Source organism: Herpailurus yagouaroundi, unplaced genomic scaffold, assembly GCF_014898765.1.
Source record: "Herpailurus yagouaroundi ecotype Mexico unplaced genomic scaffold, PumYag 189, whole genome shotgun sequence".
NCBI classification, from domain to species: Eukaryota; Metazoa; Chordata; class Mammalia; order Carnivora; family Felidae; genus Herpailurus; species Herpailurus yagouaroundi.
The window spans coordinates 16,202,758-16,221,858 of NW_024412420.1; the positions used below are offsets into that span (position 1 = coordinate 16,202,758).

The 19,101-nt window shown below is 43.0% G+C and overlaps 1 protein-coding gene across 5 annotated transcripts in view; it reads right to left on the reverse strand.

Annotated features, from left to right (window-relative positions):
• STAT3 (signal transducer and activator of transcription 3) overlaps window positions 1–19,101 on the reverse strand; it is a 68,765-nt gene that overhangs the window by 20,207 nt on the left and 29,457 nt on the right. For 3 of the 5 annotated variants that reach the window (XM_040497601.1, XM_040497599.1, XM_040497600.1), the window contains exons 1-7: window positions 10,586–10,713; window positions 9,295–9,439; window positions 8,336–8,434; window positions 1,478–1,573; window positions 1,214–1,295; window positions 899–993; window positions 596–747 (exon numbers count right to left, since the gene is read on the reverse strand). In XM_040497601.1, coding sequence (XP_040353535.1) covers window positions 596–747; window positions 899–993; window positions 1,214–1,295; window positions 1,478–1,573; window positions 8,336–8,434; window positions 9,295–9,439; window positions 10,586–10,713 — 797 coding nt within the window. Of the gene's footprint in view, window positions 1–595; window positions 748–898; window positions 994–1,213; window positions 1,296–1,477; window positions 1,574–8,335; window positions 8,435–9,294; window positions 9,440–10,585; window positions 10,737–19,101 lie in introns of those variants that run through there. The other 2 variants (XM_040497597.1, XM_040497598.1) reach the window with 1 other exon arrangement.

The window sequence follows — 19,101 nt, forward strand, 5'->3', positions numbered from 1 at the left end:
AAAGCTTTATTTAAGCTATTAAATAAAACATGCTTATATGTAAGAGACCAATCACTGGGTTCTACTCCTGAAGCCAATACTACACTGTATGTTAACTAACTTGAAATAAATTTAAAAAAAAAATAAATAATAAATATATATATATATATATATGTACTTAAAATATAGTAACATAAACACATTTTTATCAAAAAGGTGTCCAGGGGTGCCTGGGTGGCTCAGTCAGTTAAGCATCCGACTTAGGCTCAGGTCACGATCTCACGTGAGTTCAAGCCCCACATCGGGCTCTGCGCTGACAGCTCAGAGCCTGGAGCCTGCTTCGGATTCTGTGTCTCCCTCTCTCTCTCTGTCTCTCCCCTGCTCACGCTCTGTCTCTGTCTCTCAAAAAAATAAACATTTAAAAAATTAAAAAAAAAAAAAAAAAAAAAAAAAGGTGTCCAAAAAGGTGAAACTCTTTAGACTCTCAGACTCGATTTGAATATAAAAAAGTCTCCACCTTGGAGACGGAGCACCAGCCCCGGAGGCCTGCAGTTACGACCAGGATTTCAGCACAGCTTTCTAGAAAGAAAGGGAAAACGTCTCTGTCATCTCTTACCAGTTTTCTAGGCGGTCGAGGCAGATGTTGGGCGGGCCCCCGATGCACGCAATCTGCTGCCGCCTCTTCCAGTCAGCCAGCTCTTCATCCGTGAGCGTCTTCTGCACATACTCCATGGCTGACAACAGCCCCGCCAACTCACTCACGATGCTCTGGTTGGAAACCCAAACAAAGTCAGAAAACATTTCCTCAGACCGCCTCTAACCACACTCTTTAGTCACTTCCAGAAAAGGAGCTTATTAGAAACCAGGCAAGGTCTGCCACAAGGCGTGGCGGCCGCGCAGGTGAGGGGGATGCTCTTACGCGCCGCATCTGGTCCAGCGCCGTGAGCATCTGTTCCAGCTGCTGCATCTTCTGCCTGGTCACGGACTGGTTGTTTCCATTCAGATCCTGCATGTCTGCGGATGAAGGAAAACCTCCTTGACCTGACGGGATACTGGCACGCTTCACATCTGGCTCCCGGAGGCAGCGGTTACCCCCCCATCCCCCCACCCCCGTGTGCCAACGCCCACCCCCGCCCCTGCCACCAAGTCTGAACGGGACGCCAGACACAGAAGTCCTGAAACTCAAGTCACTCACTTTCTACAGCAGATTTTAACGTCTCTAATAGTCACTTGCCTCCTTGACTCTTGAGGGTTTTATAGTTGAAGTCAAAGTCATCCTGGAGGTTCTCTACCACTTTCATTTTCTGTTCTAGGTCCTGTTTAAGACAAAACAAAAAAGAAAAATAGAAGTAAAAAAAAAAAAAAAAGATTTTCCCGGGGGAAGAGGGAAAAGAAAGTTTCTGAGAATTAAAACGAAGCCAAAACCTCAACAGAGACACACGCAGGACCCACAGGCAATGTCCCCAAGGAAAGGCTTCCTGCCCACGACTTGCTTCACCTGTACTCGCTTCCGAACATCTTGCAGGTGCTGCTCCAGCATCTGCTGCTTCTCCGTCACCACGGCGGCCGTGGGGTGGTTGGCCTGGCCCCCTTGCTGCCAAATAAGGGAGCGAACACCCGTGTGAATGCAGGAAACGTGGGGGAAAAAAAGCACCTCTGTCCAGTCTCCATCCCACCCACACCCTTCCCGTCTGGCTGAGGTGCTGCTGCCGCCGTGAGGGGAAGGGAAACAGAGGCAGCGTGCCGGGCGTCATCAGCACGGTGCCCAGGAGGCTCTCCCGTAGTTCTGCCCGTGTCCTGGCCTTTTTTTGCCCCAGGCCACACTAAAAAGCCACTCTGTGTCGCCCTAGGAGACCACATGTTGAGCTAAGACATGGTCCCTACCTGCAAAAACTTCATTCTAGGTAACATATGTTAAAAAATTCAGAACAATTATGACAGCAGATTTTCGATGCCCATTTAGTGTAGGTGGTGCCCGACACATTTTTGTGGGATAATAAAAAACCACTGTTCCAGAGGCGAAATGCTACATGAAGAGAGAACACCTCAGGGGAGAAGGGAAGGGTGGTGCCTTGAAAAGGTCGGAGAGCCCCTGGAATATAAACATGGTACATTCTGTCAAAGTAACAGAAAATCTGGGCTCCTGGCTGGCTCAGTCAAAGGAGCGTGTAGCACTTGATCTCAGGGTGGTGAATTTGAGCCCCACGTTGGGTGTAGAGATTACTTAAGACGAATAAATTAAAAATTTTTTAAAAGACCACATAAAAGCTGCAGTGATCAAGACAGTCTGCTGGCATAGGACTGAGGAATCCATCAACAGAACCGAATTGAGAGTCTAGGAAAGACATTATAGACCCAGTTTTTCAAAGCAGAAATTCGCAAAGACAGACTTCACACTGAGTCACCGGATTCTCCTGGCTTTAGGTTCTGTAATCTTGCAAACAGATCTCTATTTGTGCCGCTGGCTCATGTCAAGCCCCAACTACTGATCTCTCTGACTTCTAATCTGTTCTCTATACTGCTACCAGGAGTCTTCAAAAGTGATCCAAACAGGCCAGTTCTAGAGGGATCCATTCTCTCCCTCTCCCACGGCCCCCATCCAAATCCAGAGAACACAAACTTCCCTGAGAAGTTTAGGGAAGGCAACCTCCACCCTTATTTATTCTCTTCATAGGGGGAGTGACTCATCTGATCGGTGAGATTAAGAGAAACACTCTGCACTCACAGATCTTCGAAGAACCCAGCATGTTAGCTGGTGCCTCTCTCCTCCACCTCTGCCTTCCTGGGGCAACCCAGGGCAGGAGCGAGGGCCTGGTTTCTAGAAGTGGTTCTAGAGATCCATCTCTCAGTGTTAAGTGGGTATTAGTCTATGGTCTCTGAAACTCCACATGGATGTATACTGCTCTGCAAACCCAATCTCTCCATCCCAACATCTAACACAGGGGCAGGCATCTGGAATCCCTCGTGGTTACCTGCCCAAACTATGTTTTCCAGTCTCATTTGACCAACAGTACAGCAGATATTTTAGTCTGTGTTTGACTGCCACGTCTATTTCTAAATTGCCATTGCACTTAAAGGGGAAAGGATGTGATTGATTACCACCCACAGAAGCCCGCCTCTAGTACCCTTGTAAGAACTACTGGCTCCCCACTGATTCCAGGTATATCATCTCAGCCCAGCACAGACAGACGTTTCACATAATCTGGTAACAAGTTAAGCCTTCCCTCCCTGTCGGTCACCCCAAACTACCCACTCTTCCCCACATACAGCATGTTTTTCACACTCTACCTCCCCACACACTGTCTGCTCTGCCTGACATGTGCTTCTGCACAAGCACACCTGAACTTATTCACCTTCAAACTCAGTGCCACCATTTGCTCTCCTGTAAAACCTTATTCAACTACTGTAGGCAAGATTACTCACATCTTCCTCTATGTTTCTCTCACTTTGACTGTCTGTATACCTTCAATCCCAACTAGACTGAGAGCAATGATTAGCAGGGATCACATCTACTCGTCTTCCTATCTCCTGGTGCTTTGCCCATAAGAGACACTTCAAAATATGCCAGATGATGACAACAGAGAAAATAACAGTAGGGCCTGGGCTGAAGCCTCAAATATCCAACTTGTAGTTCTAGATCAAGGGCTGCAACTTTTTCTAAAAAGGCCAGGTGGTAAATATTTTTGGCTTTGTGGGTCATACAGGCTCTGTTGTAAATACTCAGCCTTGTCACCGCAGCATGAAGGCAACCACGGACAAGGCATACGTAAATGGGTGTGGCTGTGTTCCCCAAAATTTCGTTTGCAAAATCAGGCATGGCAGGCTGGATTTGAGCCACGGGCATAGTTTGCCAACGCCTGACCTCTAAGATTGGGAACATCCTTAGGGCACCTACCTCTCATGATAAATAAAGTTGGAGCCTCTACCCAAATTGGCTTAAATCGAATATTTTTATCTTATGGGACAGGATGCAAACATAAAGGTTCTCCCCAACAGAAAGCTCTAGTGATGCCTGGACAACCTCCCTATCTCCAGTGTCTCAAACAGTGAGTGTTATCAGTTACCCTTTCACCCATATCGGAGCACGGCAGTTTCCACTTAAAGTTCTTCCGTGGGTTCCCGTTTCTTACAGGAGTGGTGACAGTGATTGTGACGGCAGCAGCAGAAAGCAGTTAATGCTCATTTCACATGTGTCAGGCACCGTTCTAAGCATTTTACAGGCATGAATTAATTTAGCTCCATGAAGTAGGAACTATAGTCATTCCCACTAGAGGAACACCCCCATTGCCTGAGGCTCCACAGCAAGTGGCATAGCTATGGGGCTCAAACCCAGGCAGTCTGGCCACAGGACCCTTGCAGCAAACTGCTCTTCCAAAGCCCAGCTGTTGGGCATGACTAAAGAGATGTTCACAATATGGCCCTTGACTAGCTGATCATTCCTTATCCAACCAGATGCTGAATTTTCCGCACTCCTCCCAAGAATACACACGTTAAGGGGCGCCTGGGTGGCGCAGTCGGTTGAGTGTCCGACTTCAGCCAGGTCACGATCTTGCAGTCTGTGAGTTTGAGCCCCGCGTCAGGCTCTGGGCTGATGGCTCGGAGCCTGGAGCCTGTTTCCGATTCTGTGTCTCCCTCTCTCTCTGCCCCTCCCCCATTCATGCTCTGTCTCTCTCTGTCCCAAAAATAAATAAACGTTGGAAAAAAAAAAAATTAAAAAAAAAAAAAAGAATACACACGTTAAGGTTTCCCTGTCTGAACACGATCTTCTCTCTGCCTGGAGGGCTCTCTCCTCATCAGCCTGGTGCACATGTAATCAGCCTTGCATCTTGGCTCAAACACAATCTCTCTCTCCGTGATACCTTCCCTGACTCCCTCAGTTAGACTTAAATGTCCTTTCTTCTATGTTCCTGCTACATCTTTGTCTTGTAAGAGAAAAAAATGGTACACTTATGTTCATAACAGCATTATTCACAAGAGTCAAAAGGTGGATGTCACCCAAGTGTCCCTCAACAGACAAATGGATAAACAAAATGGGGTATACATAGTGGGACATTATTTAGTCTTTGAAAGGAAGGAAATTCTGACATGTGATATAACAAGGATGAACTCTGAGGAATTACGGTAAGCGAAATAAACCAGTCACAAAAATACAAACAGTGTTATGATTCCACTTCTAATAAGGTCCCCAGAGTAGTCAAATTCACAGAGACAGAGAGTAGAATGGTGGTTGCCAGTGACTAGAATAAAAGGGGAATGAAAAAGAGCGACTGTTTAATGGGTACAGAATTTTACTTTTGCAAGATGAAAAGCATTCTGGAGACAGGTTGCACAATAATGTTATTGAACTTAACACTACTGAACTATATGCTTAAAAATGGTTACAATGGTGGGGCACCTGGCTGGCTCAGTCGGTTGAACGTCTGACTCTTGGTTTTGGCTCAGGTCATGATCTCACGGTTCATGAGTTTGAGCCCCACATCAGGTGAGCTCTAGCCCCGCTCCGAGCTCTGACTCTCTTTCCTTCTCTCTCTGAACCTCATGGGATTCTCTCTCTTTCTCTCAGAAAGAAATAAATAGAGATGCCTGGGTGGCTCAGTCAGTTGAGCATCCAACTTCAGCTCAGCTCATGATGTCACGGTTCGTGGGTTTGAGCCCCATGCTGGGCTCTGTGCTGACAGCTCAGAGCCTGGGGCCTGCTTCAGATTCTGTGTCTCCCTCTCTCTCTGCTCCTCCCCCGCACTCTGTCTCTCTCAAAAATATAAAATAAAAATTATAAATAAATAAATAAATAAATAAATAAATAAAACTAGATAAAATTCTTAAAATATTTATCCTGAATGCATTCATCTTCCTAAACTCTTGTTAGTTCCAATAGCTTATTTCTTTTTCTTTTTTTTTTTCTCAGCTTATTTATTTTGAGAGAGAGAGAGAGAAAGAGCGTGAGCAGGGGAGGGGGAGAGACAGAAGGAGGGAGAATTGCAAGCAGGCTCCTGTCAGCATAGAGGTGTATGCAGGGCTCAAACCCAGGAACCGTGGGATCATGACCCAAGCCAAAATCAAGAGTCAGACACTTAACCGACTGAACCACCCAGGTGCCCCTCCAATAGTGGTGTTTTTGTTTTTTGGTTTTTGTTTCTTTTTAATTATTTCCCTTGGATCTTGTAGGAAGCCCTATCCATCTACAAATAATGACAATTTTGTCTCTAGCTTTCCAACATTTATGCCCTCATTCCTTTTTCTGTCTTACTGTATTGGCTGAATCCTTCAGAAAAACATTAATGGCAAGAGGCATCCTCAATCTTGTAACTGCTTTTAATGAGAATAGTTTAGTGTTCCATCATGTGCATACTGTTCTGTTTGATTTCTGACAAATATTCTTTATTGTGCTAAAGTTCTGACAAATATTATTTACTGTGTTAAGAAAGTTTCTTACTTCTTACCTAGAATGGACACTACATTTGTTGTCTAACAAAAATGAGGGTTTTCTTCTTTATCTTACTAATTTAATGAATTACATTAATAGAATTCCTAATGTTGAGCCATCCTTGCACTCCTAGAATATAAGCCATGGTTGGTACGCTAACTAGGATACCAAAATCATAATCATTTTCTTTACTTACACTGTCTTTTTTGGGTTTTGATATTAGGATTATTCCAGCCTCATAAAATAAGTTGGAAACATCTCTTTTCTTTCTAGACTTTGGAAGAGTTTGAATGATAACAGAACAATCCATACCATGAAAGTCCGTTAAAATACAACTTTTAAACCATCGGGACTATTGGCTTTTTTTTGGTGGGAAAGGGAGTGTACAGTTTTTTAAAAGTCTTTTTCGGGGCGCCTGGGTGGCTCAGTTGGTTGAGCGGCCGACTTCGGCTCGGGTCATGATCTCGCGGTCCGTGAGTTCGAGCCCCGCGTCGGGCTCTGTGCTGACAGCCCAGAGCCTGGAGCCTGTTTCGGATTCTGTGTGTCTCCCTCTCTCTGACCCTCCCCCATTCATGTTCTGTCTCTCTCTGTCTCAAAAATAAATAAACGTTAAAAAAAAATTAAAAAAAATAAATAAATAAATAAAAGTCTTTTTCAATATATATTTATGGTCACTGATCTATTTAAGTTTCGTTCTTCTTTTTTAGTATATTTTAATTTTATATTTTATTGCATTATAAAATTGTTTGATTTTTCTGTTTCTCCCAGACCACAACCTCCTCTAAAGCAAGGGGTCATGATAACTAGCACAACACAGTAAGATATATCCACACATACACACATAATAGATTGGATGTTATAGATATTTTAGATATTTACATAGATAATATATTAGATGTTCTAGATAGATATGTCTATCATATATCAATATAAGTGATATGTCTGTCATATAACAACAGAAGTGATGGGGCCAGTGGCATGGAACTGTTTCCCAGTGGAAGTTAGTGTCATGTTCTCTCTATCCCCTAGGCTAACCACATCTCTAGCTCTAGTGAGGATATTCTCCAACTTAAGCACAAAAGAGAAATGCACATGAACCTGAATGATTCAGTCTCAAATAATATCCAAGGTGGCACCCAGGAACAGTATCTTATCATACCCCACTCGTGCAAACGTGAACTGGTACAGTCTTTAGAGAAGGGAATCTAGATCTATAAAACTAAAATATATATACCCTTTGACCCAGCAATTCCATGCCTGGAAATTTATCATAGAGAAATCAAAGTGCAAACATAAAGTTGTATAGGGAGACATTGCAGTAGTGTTTATAATGGGGGGAAGAAAACCAGGATGAAGCAAATGTCAAAGAAAGAATAATTGAATAAAGTATAGCAAATCTATACCACAGAATATTATTGAGCAAATAAAGAAAATGAGTTAGCTTTACACTACTGGACTTAGAAGGATTTATATGACATAATATTAAATGAAAAAAGCAAGAGGCAGAGAAGTAAACCCATTTAAATATGATGTGTGTGTGTGTGTGTGTGTGTGTGTGTGTACATGTGTATTTTCTGTAATCTATATGAGTCTGGATAAAGGTATGAAACCATATATACCACACTATTAATGTTGGTTTCCTGGGAAGAGATAATAAAGGAAGGGAGTGACATTGCAGATTTTTGTAAAACTTTCTTCCCTGTACCATTGTGTAATGTTAAAAAAAATTTTTTTTTTTAAAGGAGAGTACATTATATACCCAAGAAAAAAAAAATGAATTCTTTTCATTGGATAGAAGAAAAAACACCAAAACACCCACTTCTACCATGGAGGTCGGTGCACGCCCTAACAACTGGGTAAGAGCAAGCACATCTTTGAACGTCAGAAGGAAAGCACATCTTCAATAGTGCTTTGCTTCTTCCCACGGCTCACCTGGGCTGCAGTGGCTGCAGTCTGGAGCAGGCGGGACTCTTCCCACAGGCACCGGGCCACAATTCGGGCAATCTCCATTGGCTTCTCCAGATACCTGCTCTGTAGGTGGGAGAGAGAGAATGAAAAGTAGTAGCAGCAGACTAAGGAAATGCGGATCCAACTTTGCTAACTTAAAGCTAACTTCCTCATAGATTGATGAGCATTACATCTACTATATGAAACAATAAAACGAGGGCCTCAGAGCCTGACCCCCACCAGCGGGAGATGAAGGGGCGAACAGGAAAAAGATTGTCACAATGAGCCGTACACCTGTGACTGAAGACATGTTAGTCTGAGTCTTTGGACAGTATGTTATCCAGGTCAAAGGCAACAGACTTTGTCTAAGAGTATCCAGTTATGGTCAAACATTTAACATTTAAAAATAAGTCACTGGAGCACCTGGGTGGCTCAGTCAGTTGAGCATCCGACTTCGGCTCAGGTCATGATCTCACGGTTCGTGGGTTCAAGCCCTGTACCAGGCTCTGTGCTGACAGCTCAGAGCCTGGAGCCTGCTTCAGATTCTGTGTGTCTCTCTCTCTGTCCCTCCCCTGCTTGTGCGCGCGCTCTCTCTCTCTCTCTCTCAAAAATAAACATTTTTTTTAAGTTTCTTAAAAAATGAATAAAAATTAAAAAATAAAAATAACTCATCTTCCTATGAAACCACTAGTTACTGATCATGTTATTAACATGCTAACATAATATAATTAACATAACAATCCTAGCATTACCTCAACAGACAAAAGAAGTAGATTTCAGATAAAGATGCTCAAGGGTGGGTATACATTGGTTTGAGAAAGGGCTACTAGCTTCTCCTTTGAAAGTACAAGATAGGATCTCAATACTTAGCCAAATGAGAAAAGAAATACTTCCTGGACAGAAAGTGAACACCCTACTCTGCGGGGTCAAGTTTCTCATCACACCTGAAGGAACTGCTTGATTCTTCGCAGATTGTGCTGATAGAGAACATTCGATTCCTGTAGGAAACGGCTGTACTGCTGGTCAATCTCACCCAAGAGATTATGAAACACCAAAGTAGCATGTGATTCTTTGCTGGCCGCATATGCCCTAGGAAAAGGAAGAAGGATACAGAATGATTCTGAAACCTACACACACACATGTGCATGCACACGCATAGAAACCACCATCAAGGAGGGTAGAAAACAAGGCAAAGCCGATGCTTTAACCCACTCATCACTTAGATTCATCTTGCTGAGCAACAAGAAATATTATGAATTCAATGATTATTAACAATTATTCCAGATCCCAGTAGCCACTGTCAGAGTCTATACTTATAAAACTATTCAGGTGAGGGGCGCCTGGGTGGCGCAGTCGGTTAAGCGTCCGACTTCAGCCAGGTCACGATCTCGCGGTCCGTGAGTTCGAGCCCCGCGTCAGGCTCTGGGCTGATGGCTCGGAGCCTGGAGCCTGTTTCCGATTCTGTGTCTCCCTCTCTCTCTGCCCCTCCCCCCTTCATGCTCTGTCTCTCTCTGTCCCAAAAATAAATAAACGTTGAAAAAAAAAAAAAAACTATTCAGGTGAAGTGGGCAGATACGCTGTTGTGCTTTTAAATTCTTAGCTCTGAGGTCAGATTAGTAGTAGCTAATAAGCAATCCCAGGCTGGCACGGTCTATCTCCATCCTCTCTGCATCATCTCCCTGGCCCCTCACCAAACTCTAGAAAAACTAGGTCACAGGCCGGAATTAAATGAAAATTAATAGGTGGATCTGAACACATTAAAATGAAGGAAACAGTCATTGGAATTCTGTGCCATTATCTCCTCTATGAAAGAGTCTATTTCTCTTATCTGTGTCTCTTCCTATAACTAAAAGGGAATCAGAATTATGGGCCTGAATCTCTACCCATGCCAGAACTTTCACTGAGATAAAAAACATTTGTAGCACATGCCTGGAGTGTCAGAACACACAGAGGATCTCACCAAGTCAATGAGATCCAAATCAGCCTTCAAAACATCCACCACCAAGCAGGCTGCTTCAGTGTGCCAAGAGACAGTTGCCCGCACACACTTCTAATACAGAAAACATTTTTACAAGACCGAGAGTACCTCTTTATCTCCTGATCTCTTTCACCCCACCACCTACACCCCTAAGTTTTTTGATGAAATAGGTAGCACAGAATGAAGCTACAGCACGTTATGTCTCTTGACTCAAACCAAAACCTGACAATTTGGGGAGTTTCTCAGGAAGGACTTACCAATCTTGACTCTCAATCCAAGGGGCCAGAAACTGCCGCAGCTCCATTGGGAAGCTGTCACTGTACAGCTGATGAAGCTGCTCCAGGTACCGTGTGTCGAGCTGCTGTAGCTGATTCCATTGGGCCATCCTGCGGGAGTCAGGGGTCCCAGCTGTAAACCAAAGTGTTCATATGGTCACTGCAAGCCCAAGTAGGAGTCAAAAATCTAGAAACACCCCACCTACCCAACACAGGCATCAGGTCTGCGCTTAGGAATAAAAGATGCTTTGGAAAGGACCCTGCGTGTTTCTCCCCGTGTACAACAATACGTACACATTCACAGTCTCTAACTCTGGAACCACGTCGCAACTTCTTATTGGCTAGGATGTCAAGGTCAGCATGGCCTCTGCCAAGTTCCAGAATCCATTATCTACCAGAAGTATGTGAAGCTGAAAAATTACATAACTTCCAGGTTTCCACTTCCTCATCAGAGGAAGAGATCATAATTTCTATTTCTCATGGTTATTGAGATATTTCCAAAGAACCCAGCCCAGTGCCTGGCACACAACAGATGCTGAACAGATGTTAGCTCTTTCCTTTCCACCCAGTCCCCCCCTTTTCAGTGGGTGAACTGGAAGGAATATACACCAAACCCTAAACTAAAACCAAAATGCGGAATGTGGCTGCTCAGGGAGGACGGAGAGCAAAACTCAAGGAATACAGGTTTAAAAGTATAAGCAAGGACCTGCCTGGGATTCTCCCACTCAATGAAAAGTAATTTTGTTTTGAAAGTTCTCATTCCGGGATGAGAAAGAAGAGATGCTAAATACCAGGCATACAAGTTTTGTCCCCAGGCATACAAGCTCATGAATACACCCGGGAAATGCTCAGGTATGAGAAACCAACCTGGCTAATCACCTTTAGTCCTCTTTCTGAATAGCTTGGGTCACGGAAATATCTTTTTTTTTTTCAAAAAAATTTTTAATGTTTGTACTCATTTTTGAGACAGAGAGAGACAGAGCATGAGCAGGGGAGGGGCAGAGAGAGAGGGAGACACAGAATCCAATGCAGGCTCCAGGCTCTGAGCTGTGAGCACAGAGCCTGACGCGGGGCTCAAACTCATGGACTGTGAGATCATGACCCGAGCCGAAGTCAGACGCTTAACCAACTGAGCCACCCAGGCGCCCCCCCCCTTTTTTTTTTTTTTTTTTGAGAGAGAGAGCGCAAAAGCAGGTATTGGGGCAGAGGGAGGGGGAAAGACAGAATCTTAAGCAGGCTCCATGCCTAGTGCAGAGCTGGACAAGGGCTCTATGCAACGACCATGAGATCATGACTTGAGCCAAAATCAAGAGCTGGACACTGAACCAACTGAGCCACCCAGGCACGCCATGGAAACATCAGTACAGACCGAGCAGTCTTAAGAAGTTGTAAAAATGACTACGAGTAATAGCCAAAGAGTGACATATGTACAGATCAAAGTATACTGAGATGGTTCTCTGGGATTGTGAGAACATTTAATGAAAGACTGAAGGCACACAAACATGTACACTTATCCAGAGTTCTTTATTTATTTCTCAGAGGAGGCATGAAGAAGCACCCTTATAACTGCCCCTTTCATAAAAATTACGGAGTCAGGGCACCTGAGTGGCCCAGTCAGTTAAGCATCCAACTTTGGCTCAGGTCATGACTTCACGGTTTGTGAGTTTAAGCCCCACATTGGGCTCTGTGCTATTAGTGCAGAGCCCATCTTGGATCCTGTCTGTGTCTCCCTCCCTCCCTCCCTCTCTCTCTCTCTCTCTCTCTCTCTGCCCCTCCCCCACTCACTCTCATTCTCTCTCTCTCTCAAAAATAAACATAAACAAATAAATATTTTAAAAATCATAAAAATTACAGAGCAAACTGGTAACAAAACCAATAGGTCTTGGGGTGCCTAGTTGGTTCAGTTGGTTGAGCTTCCAACTTCGGCTCAGGTCACGATCTCACACCTCGTGGGTTCGAGCCCTGCGTCGGGCTCTGTGCTGACAGCTCGGAGCCTGGAGCCTGCTTTGGATTCTGTGCCTCCCTCTCTCTCTGCCCCTAACCCACCTGCATTCTGCCTCTGTCTCTCTCAAAAATAAAAATTAGGGGCGCCTGGGTGGCTCAGTCAGTTAAGCGTCCGACTTCGGCTCGGGTCATGATCTCGTGGTTCGTGAGTTCAAGCCCCGCGTCAGGCTCTGTGCGGACCGCTCAGAGCCTGGAGCCTGTTTCAGATTCTGTGTCTTCCTCTCTCTCTGACCCTCCCCCATTCGTGCTCTGTCTCTCTCTGTCTCAAAAATAAATAAACGTTAAAAAAAATTAAAAAAATAAATAAATAAAATAAAATAAAATAAAAATTAAAACAAAACAAAACAAAACAAAACAAAACACCAATAGGTCTTCTGTTCCCCAAGCAGCAAGTATAATGGTAGCTAAGTGGTTCAGGATCAGGTTTTCATACAGCGACTAAGAGGCCTGTGCTGCAGGTTCCTTCCCACTTTTGTGGGAACACACACAGAATAACCCACCTGCTACTGCCAAGGTGCAGGATCCCAAAGGTGCTATCAACTGTCAAGCTCTCAAGCATACATTCAGGAAAGCACAGGCAGGACCTTCCCAGTGGTCTTTTTTTTTTTTTTTTTTTTAACGTTTATTTATTTTTGAGACAGAGAGAGACAGAGCATGACAGGGGAGGGTCAGAGAGAGAGGGAGACACAGAATCCGAAACAGGCTCCAGGCTCTAAGCTGTCAGCACAGAGCCTGACTCGGGGCTCGAACTCACGGACCGCGAGATCATGACCCGAGCCGAAGTCAGCTGCTTAACCGACTGAGCCACCCAGGCGCCTCCCCCCCCCCAAGTGGTCTTTTATACTGAACAATGAACAATCTAAGGAACACCATCCAAAAGAGATGCAAGCCACATACAGAATCTTGGGTTTTCTGGTAGCCATATTAAAAAACTAAAAAGAAACAAGTAAATTAAAGTTTTTTAAATTTAGTTTTTTTTTTTTTTTTGAGAGAGAGACAGAATGCAAGTGGGGGAGGGGCAAAGAGAGGGAGAGACATAGAATCCAAAGCAGGCTCCAGGCTCTGAGCTGTCAGCACAGAGACCAGTGTGGGGCTCAAACTCACAGAGAGTGAGATCATGACCTGAGCTGAAGCTGGACACTTAACCAACTGAGCCACCCAGGCTCCCCACGAGAGCATGAAACTCTTAATCTCGGGCTTTTGAGTTCAAGCCTCGCTTGGGGCACAGGCTTACTTAAAAAAATAATAAATAATAAAGTTAAAAACACTTAAAAATATATAGTATATATATACAGATCTATGTAGATATATACATAGGTATATATATCTACGTAGATATACATAGACATACATATCTATCTACATAGAGTATAAAATGTTATCACTTCAACATATAACTGCACAAAAATTAAAGAGACACTTTACATTCTTCCTTTGGTACTTCTCTAAATCCGTTGTGTACTTTACACTTATAGCACAGACCTGAGGTATTTCCCTCCTCATGTACCAAGGGCTTAAATTCCACTGATGAAAAAATTCAATAAAGCAAAGAGATGAGAATTTCAGAATGACATATTTGCCCCAATCAGACCAATACGTTTCCACAAATAAATTCAATTTTCCAACAGCATTAGAGGGGAATTAAGTAAGTTTCCTGGGTGCTTGGGAATTTTTTTTTTCTAAACAATGTCTTCTATCCTCTTAGGAACCTCCCAAACACGTTCATCTACCATGCCTTTGCAGTTGCCCCTCTCCTTGCCACCCCCAAGACCAACCTGCCACAGGACAGATGCTGCTTGGGCTGTGGTACATGTAAACCAAACACTGGCTGGAATGAAAGGGGTAGCTGAGGCATTATAACCGTGGCGTGTGTCACCCTCAATAAGAAATCAAAGGCCATTAGAATTCTCTTACAATATTCACATTAGGGCCGAGTTAAAATCTGCCTCAGAACTAAAAGTGTCAAGATCTGCCTTATGTTTCTCAGGATGTGATCTGCATAGAAATCTGTATAATATGTCAATTTATGTAGAGTCTACTGCACACAAATGTGTTGAAACTCTAGATTTACATTAATTCAATATGGTGGCCACTAGCCACATGTGGCTACTGAGCACTCAAAATGTGGCTAGTTCAGGGGTGCCTGGGTGGCTCAGTTGGTTAAGCGTCCGACTTCAGCTCAGGTCACGATCTCGCGGTCCGTGAGTTCGAGCCCCGTGTCGGGCTCTGGGCTAATGGCTCAGAGCCTGGAGCCTGCTTCCGATTCTGTGTCTCCCTCTCTCTCTGCCCCTCCCCCGTTCATGCTGTGTCTCTCTCTGTCTCAAAAATAAATAAACGTTAAAAAAAAAAATTTAAAAAAAATGTGGCTAGTTCAAACTGAGATATACTGTAAGTGTAAAATGTACAGTGGGTTTTGAAGACTTAATACAAAAAAAAAGAAAGTAAAATATCTCACTAATGTTGAAATGATAATATCTTGGATGTACTGGGTTAAATAAAATATATTATTAAAATTAATTTCACTAAATCTTTCTACTTCTAATGTGGCTACTAGAAAATTTAACATTACAGGGGCACCTGGGTGGCTCAGTCTGTTAAGCGGCCGACTTCGTCTCAGGTCACGATCTCACAGTTTGTGAGTTCGAGCCCCGCACCAGGCTCTGTGCTGACAGCTCAGAGCCTGGAGCCTGCTTCAGATTCTGTTTCCCTCTCTCTCTGCCCCTCCCCCGCTCATGTTCTGTCTCTCTCTCAAAAATAAATAAACATTAAAAAAATTTTTTTAATTAAAAAGAAAATTTAACATTACATACGTGACTTGCATTCTATTTTTATTGGATACTGCTGCTCTTGTGTAACCAAAAAGCTATAGTTTTCCTAATAAAGGATTTAAAGAAATAGACACCTTTTTTTTTTTTTTTTTTTTTAAATACACTCTATCCCAATGTGAGACTTGAACTCCCAACCCTGAGATCAAGAGTTGCCTGCTCTACAGACTGAGCCAGCCAGGAACCCCTAGACACTCACTTTTTATAAAATTCAGTGTTATAAATTGATAAAAAATAGACTTATTATTTAATTGCTTATCTTGGATACAAATGTAGAGCCATCACAGTCTATTCCCTGATGTTCCATGTTAGAGCCACAAAGCAACATCCCATCACACCTGCTCAATTAGAGATGAATGTTGAGGTCGCACATGAATGTCTGCATTTTCAAACCATTAAAAAAATGACAAGTTCTTGAAAATTGCCCAATTCATTTCAAGTCCACAACTCAGAGGGGTTTTTGTTGTTGAGGTTTTGGTTTTAGTGGGGAGACAACACAAATGGGATATAGTCAAGTAGTACAATAATTATGTCATTACTTAGACCAGAAACCAGTTACTAGTTTTTTCCCATAAAATTGAAGCAAAAATGACTGACGTTATGCTCTGCTTCTTAGTCTAATCACTCTAGGTAATATCGTAATAGCTATCCTATTTTTTTTTTTAATCAATGTAAATTGAAGGCAGAGAGCAGGTAGTATTTTTAAGGAGAACATGGGCAAAGAGTGAAATAGTGCTGATCTCCTTACAGGCTGCTTAGCTACAAACCCTATTTCATTAACAGCAGCTACAGGGCAATCAGCCCACATGCTCTTCATAAGAATTGCATATCCTTAAGAGATCACTAGCCAGATTGTCTACGAAAACCATTGCCAACTAGCTTGTGGCAACTGTTTTACTGGAAAAAGTTTTACAAGAGCCTACTTTATTTCACAATCTCAGTTCTGGTTTTTCAAATCACAAATTAACCTAAAGAGCTCCATGTAAGGTCTAACTAAAGTGTTTCTCATCTGCAGAATAGGGGGAAGCCTGTGATTTAATAACCACTTTCACTGAACAGCAGGACACACAGAAAATGATTTGCACAATTTGAATGCCAAGTATCATTCTGGGTGCACAAGAGAGAAATGAGTTCATTCCATACAGGGGCTGGCTTAGGGCATGACATCAGGTGTCGTTCTCTCAAGGTGTAAGTGCTAAGTTTAGGTTAGCAGACAGGAGGTGCCAGCATAGGAGGGGAACCTCAGTGTGATCGTGTTCTCCACAACTTTAGAGAAAAGAAAAATAAAAATGAAACAGTAAGTCACCAAAGACTTTCCGGACTTTTCAAAACAGGAATTTCTCAACCCCTTGGGGATAACTTACCAACAAGTCATAAAGCAAACAGCTATTGTCTAATGGGGAACTTATTACTGTAAAGATCACTAAAAAGTTTATCCAAAGTCACAGTTCTCATTTATGTACTGCATTCTAAGGAAACCAAGAGATGTGTTGAGAAACACAAATCAGGACTGCTTACGAAAGGGATTCATTACATCACTATATAAAACTTCATTTTTTTTTTTTTAATTTTTTTTTTTAACGTTTTTTATTTATTTTTGGGACAGAGAGAGACAGAGCATGAACGGGGGAGGGGCAGAGAGAGAGGGAGACACAGAATCGGAAACAGGCTCCAGGCTCCGAGCCATCAGCCCAGAGCCTGACGCGGGGCTCAAACTCACGGACCGTGAGATCGTGACCTGGCTGAAGTCAGACGCTTAACCGACTGCGCCACCCAGGCACCCCTAAAACTTCATTTTAAATTCAGATTTGCAGTTCACATCCATGCACCAGTGCGTTTATGACAGGGGCAGTGGAGTGAGGGGCCAAAGTGAGGAGAGAGACAAAACCCAGGGGCATACAACAATCCAAAACAGAAAGTGACCTAAAGATAATTTCTGTTCCACCTTGCAATGTGTCACAAGATTCTCCTTTGGGTGTTAGCCACAATCTATGTTCGAAATACCTATATTATAAATAGAGCATAGACATATTTTATTGGTTGCCTATTCTAACATCCTCTTTGCTGTTAGAAAAGGCCAGTGACTAAGGCAACCAAAGTGTAAAGTAACAGAAATCCAACAGATAAAATCACCCAGGGATGCCTGGGTGGCTCATCCAACTCTTGGGTTTGGGTTCAGGTCATGATCTCATGGTTCGTGGGTTTAAGCCCTGTGTCGGGCTCCACACTGACAGTGCACAGCCTGCTTGGGATTCTCTCTCCCTCTCCCTCTCTAAAATAAATAAAATAAACATTAAAAAAAAAAACTTAAGGGGAAAAAAAAAGATAAAATCACCCATATCCTACCATCCCACTCTCCAGAACTACAATTGCCATGTTCATGTAATACCTTTTAACCTACTCAGAGTGTGTATATATTTTCTCTCTTCTAAAATATTAGGGGTGGGGTGCCTAGGTGGCTCAGTAGGTTAAATATCCAACTCTTGATCTCAGGGTTATCAGTTTAAGCCCTGCATTAGACTCCACACTGGGCATGAAGCCTACTTTGAAAATTAATTAATTAACTAATTAATTAAAATATAAGGCGTACCTAGCTGGCTTAGTCGGTGGAGCATGCAACTCTTGATCTCGAGGTTGTAAATTCGAGCCCCACATTGGGCTAGAGATTACTTAAAAATAAATCTTAAAACATTAGGACCATTGTAATTTTACAGCTTTATATTCACTTTTAATTTTTTAAAAATTTTATATATGTATAGAGAGAGAGAGCATGTGAGTGGGGGAGGAGGCAGAGGGAGAGGCAGAGAGGGAAAAAGGGAAGGGGAGGGGAAGAGGGAGGGGGAGGGAAGGGGGAGAGGGAAAGAGGGAGGGAGAGAGGGAGGGAGGGAGGGAGGCGGAGAGGGACAGAGAGAGAGACAGACACAGAGACAGAGACAGAGAGAATCCCAAGCAGGCTCCATGCTTAGCACAGAGACTGACAAAAGGCTCAATCTCACAACTGCGATATCATGACCTGAGCCCAAAATCTAGAGTCAGACACTCAACCAGCTGAGACACCCAGGCACCCCACAGAGCCTACATTTAAATATTACAACTTTAGGGTGCGTGGGTGGCTCAGTCATTTAAGCGTTCAACTTCGGCTCAGGTCATGTTCTCGCCATTTGTGAGTTCAAGCCTTGCATCGGGCTCTGTGCTGACAGCTCAGAGCCTGGAGCCTGCTTCAGATTCTGTGTCTCCCTCTCTCTCTGCCCTTCCCCTGGTCACACTCTGTCTCTCTGTCTCTCAAAAATAAATGAATGTTAAATTTTTTTTTAATATTACAGCTTTACCTATTTAACCATTTGTAATTTAACTATTCATAATTACCTTAGACATTAAGACTCTGGAATTTCAAATTAGAAAAAGATAATTCAAAATAAGTATGCTTGTATAGTAAATATATAATATCGTTGCTTACAAATCCAAATAGTACCTTTATAAGGTAGAAGATCAAGTGTTTGCCTTTATAATAAGTTTATATACAAATCTAATTTTAATTTCCTTAAAATACAAAATATTAACAGCTGAGTGCCCAATCCAACTACACCTATTGTAATATTCAAATATATTTAGTTACAAATAATAGGATTTGCTTTAAAGTCAGAAACCAACTCTTCCTTGTAAAAATGG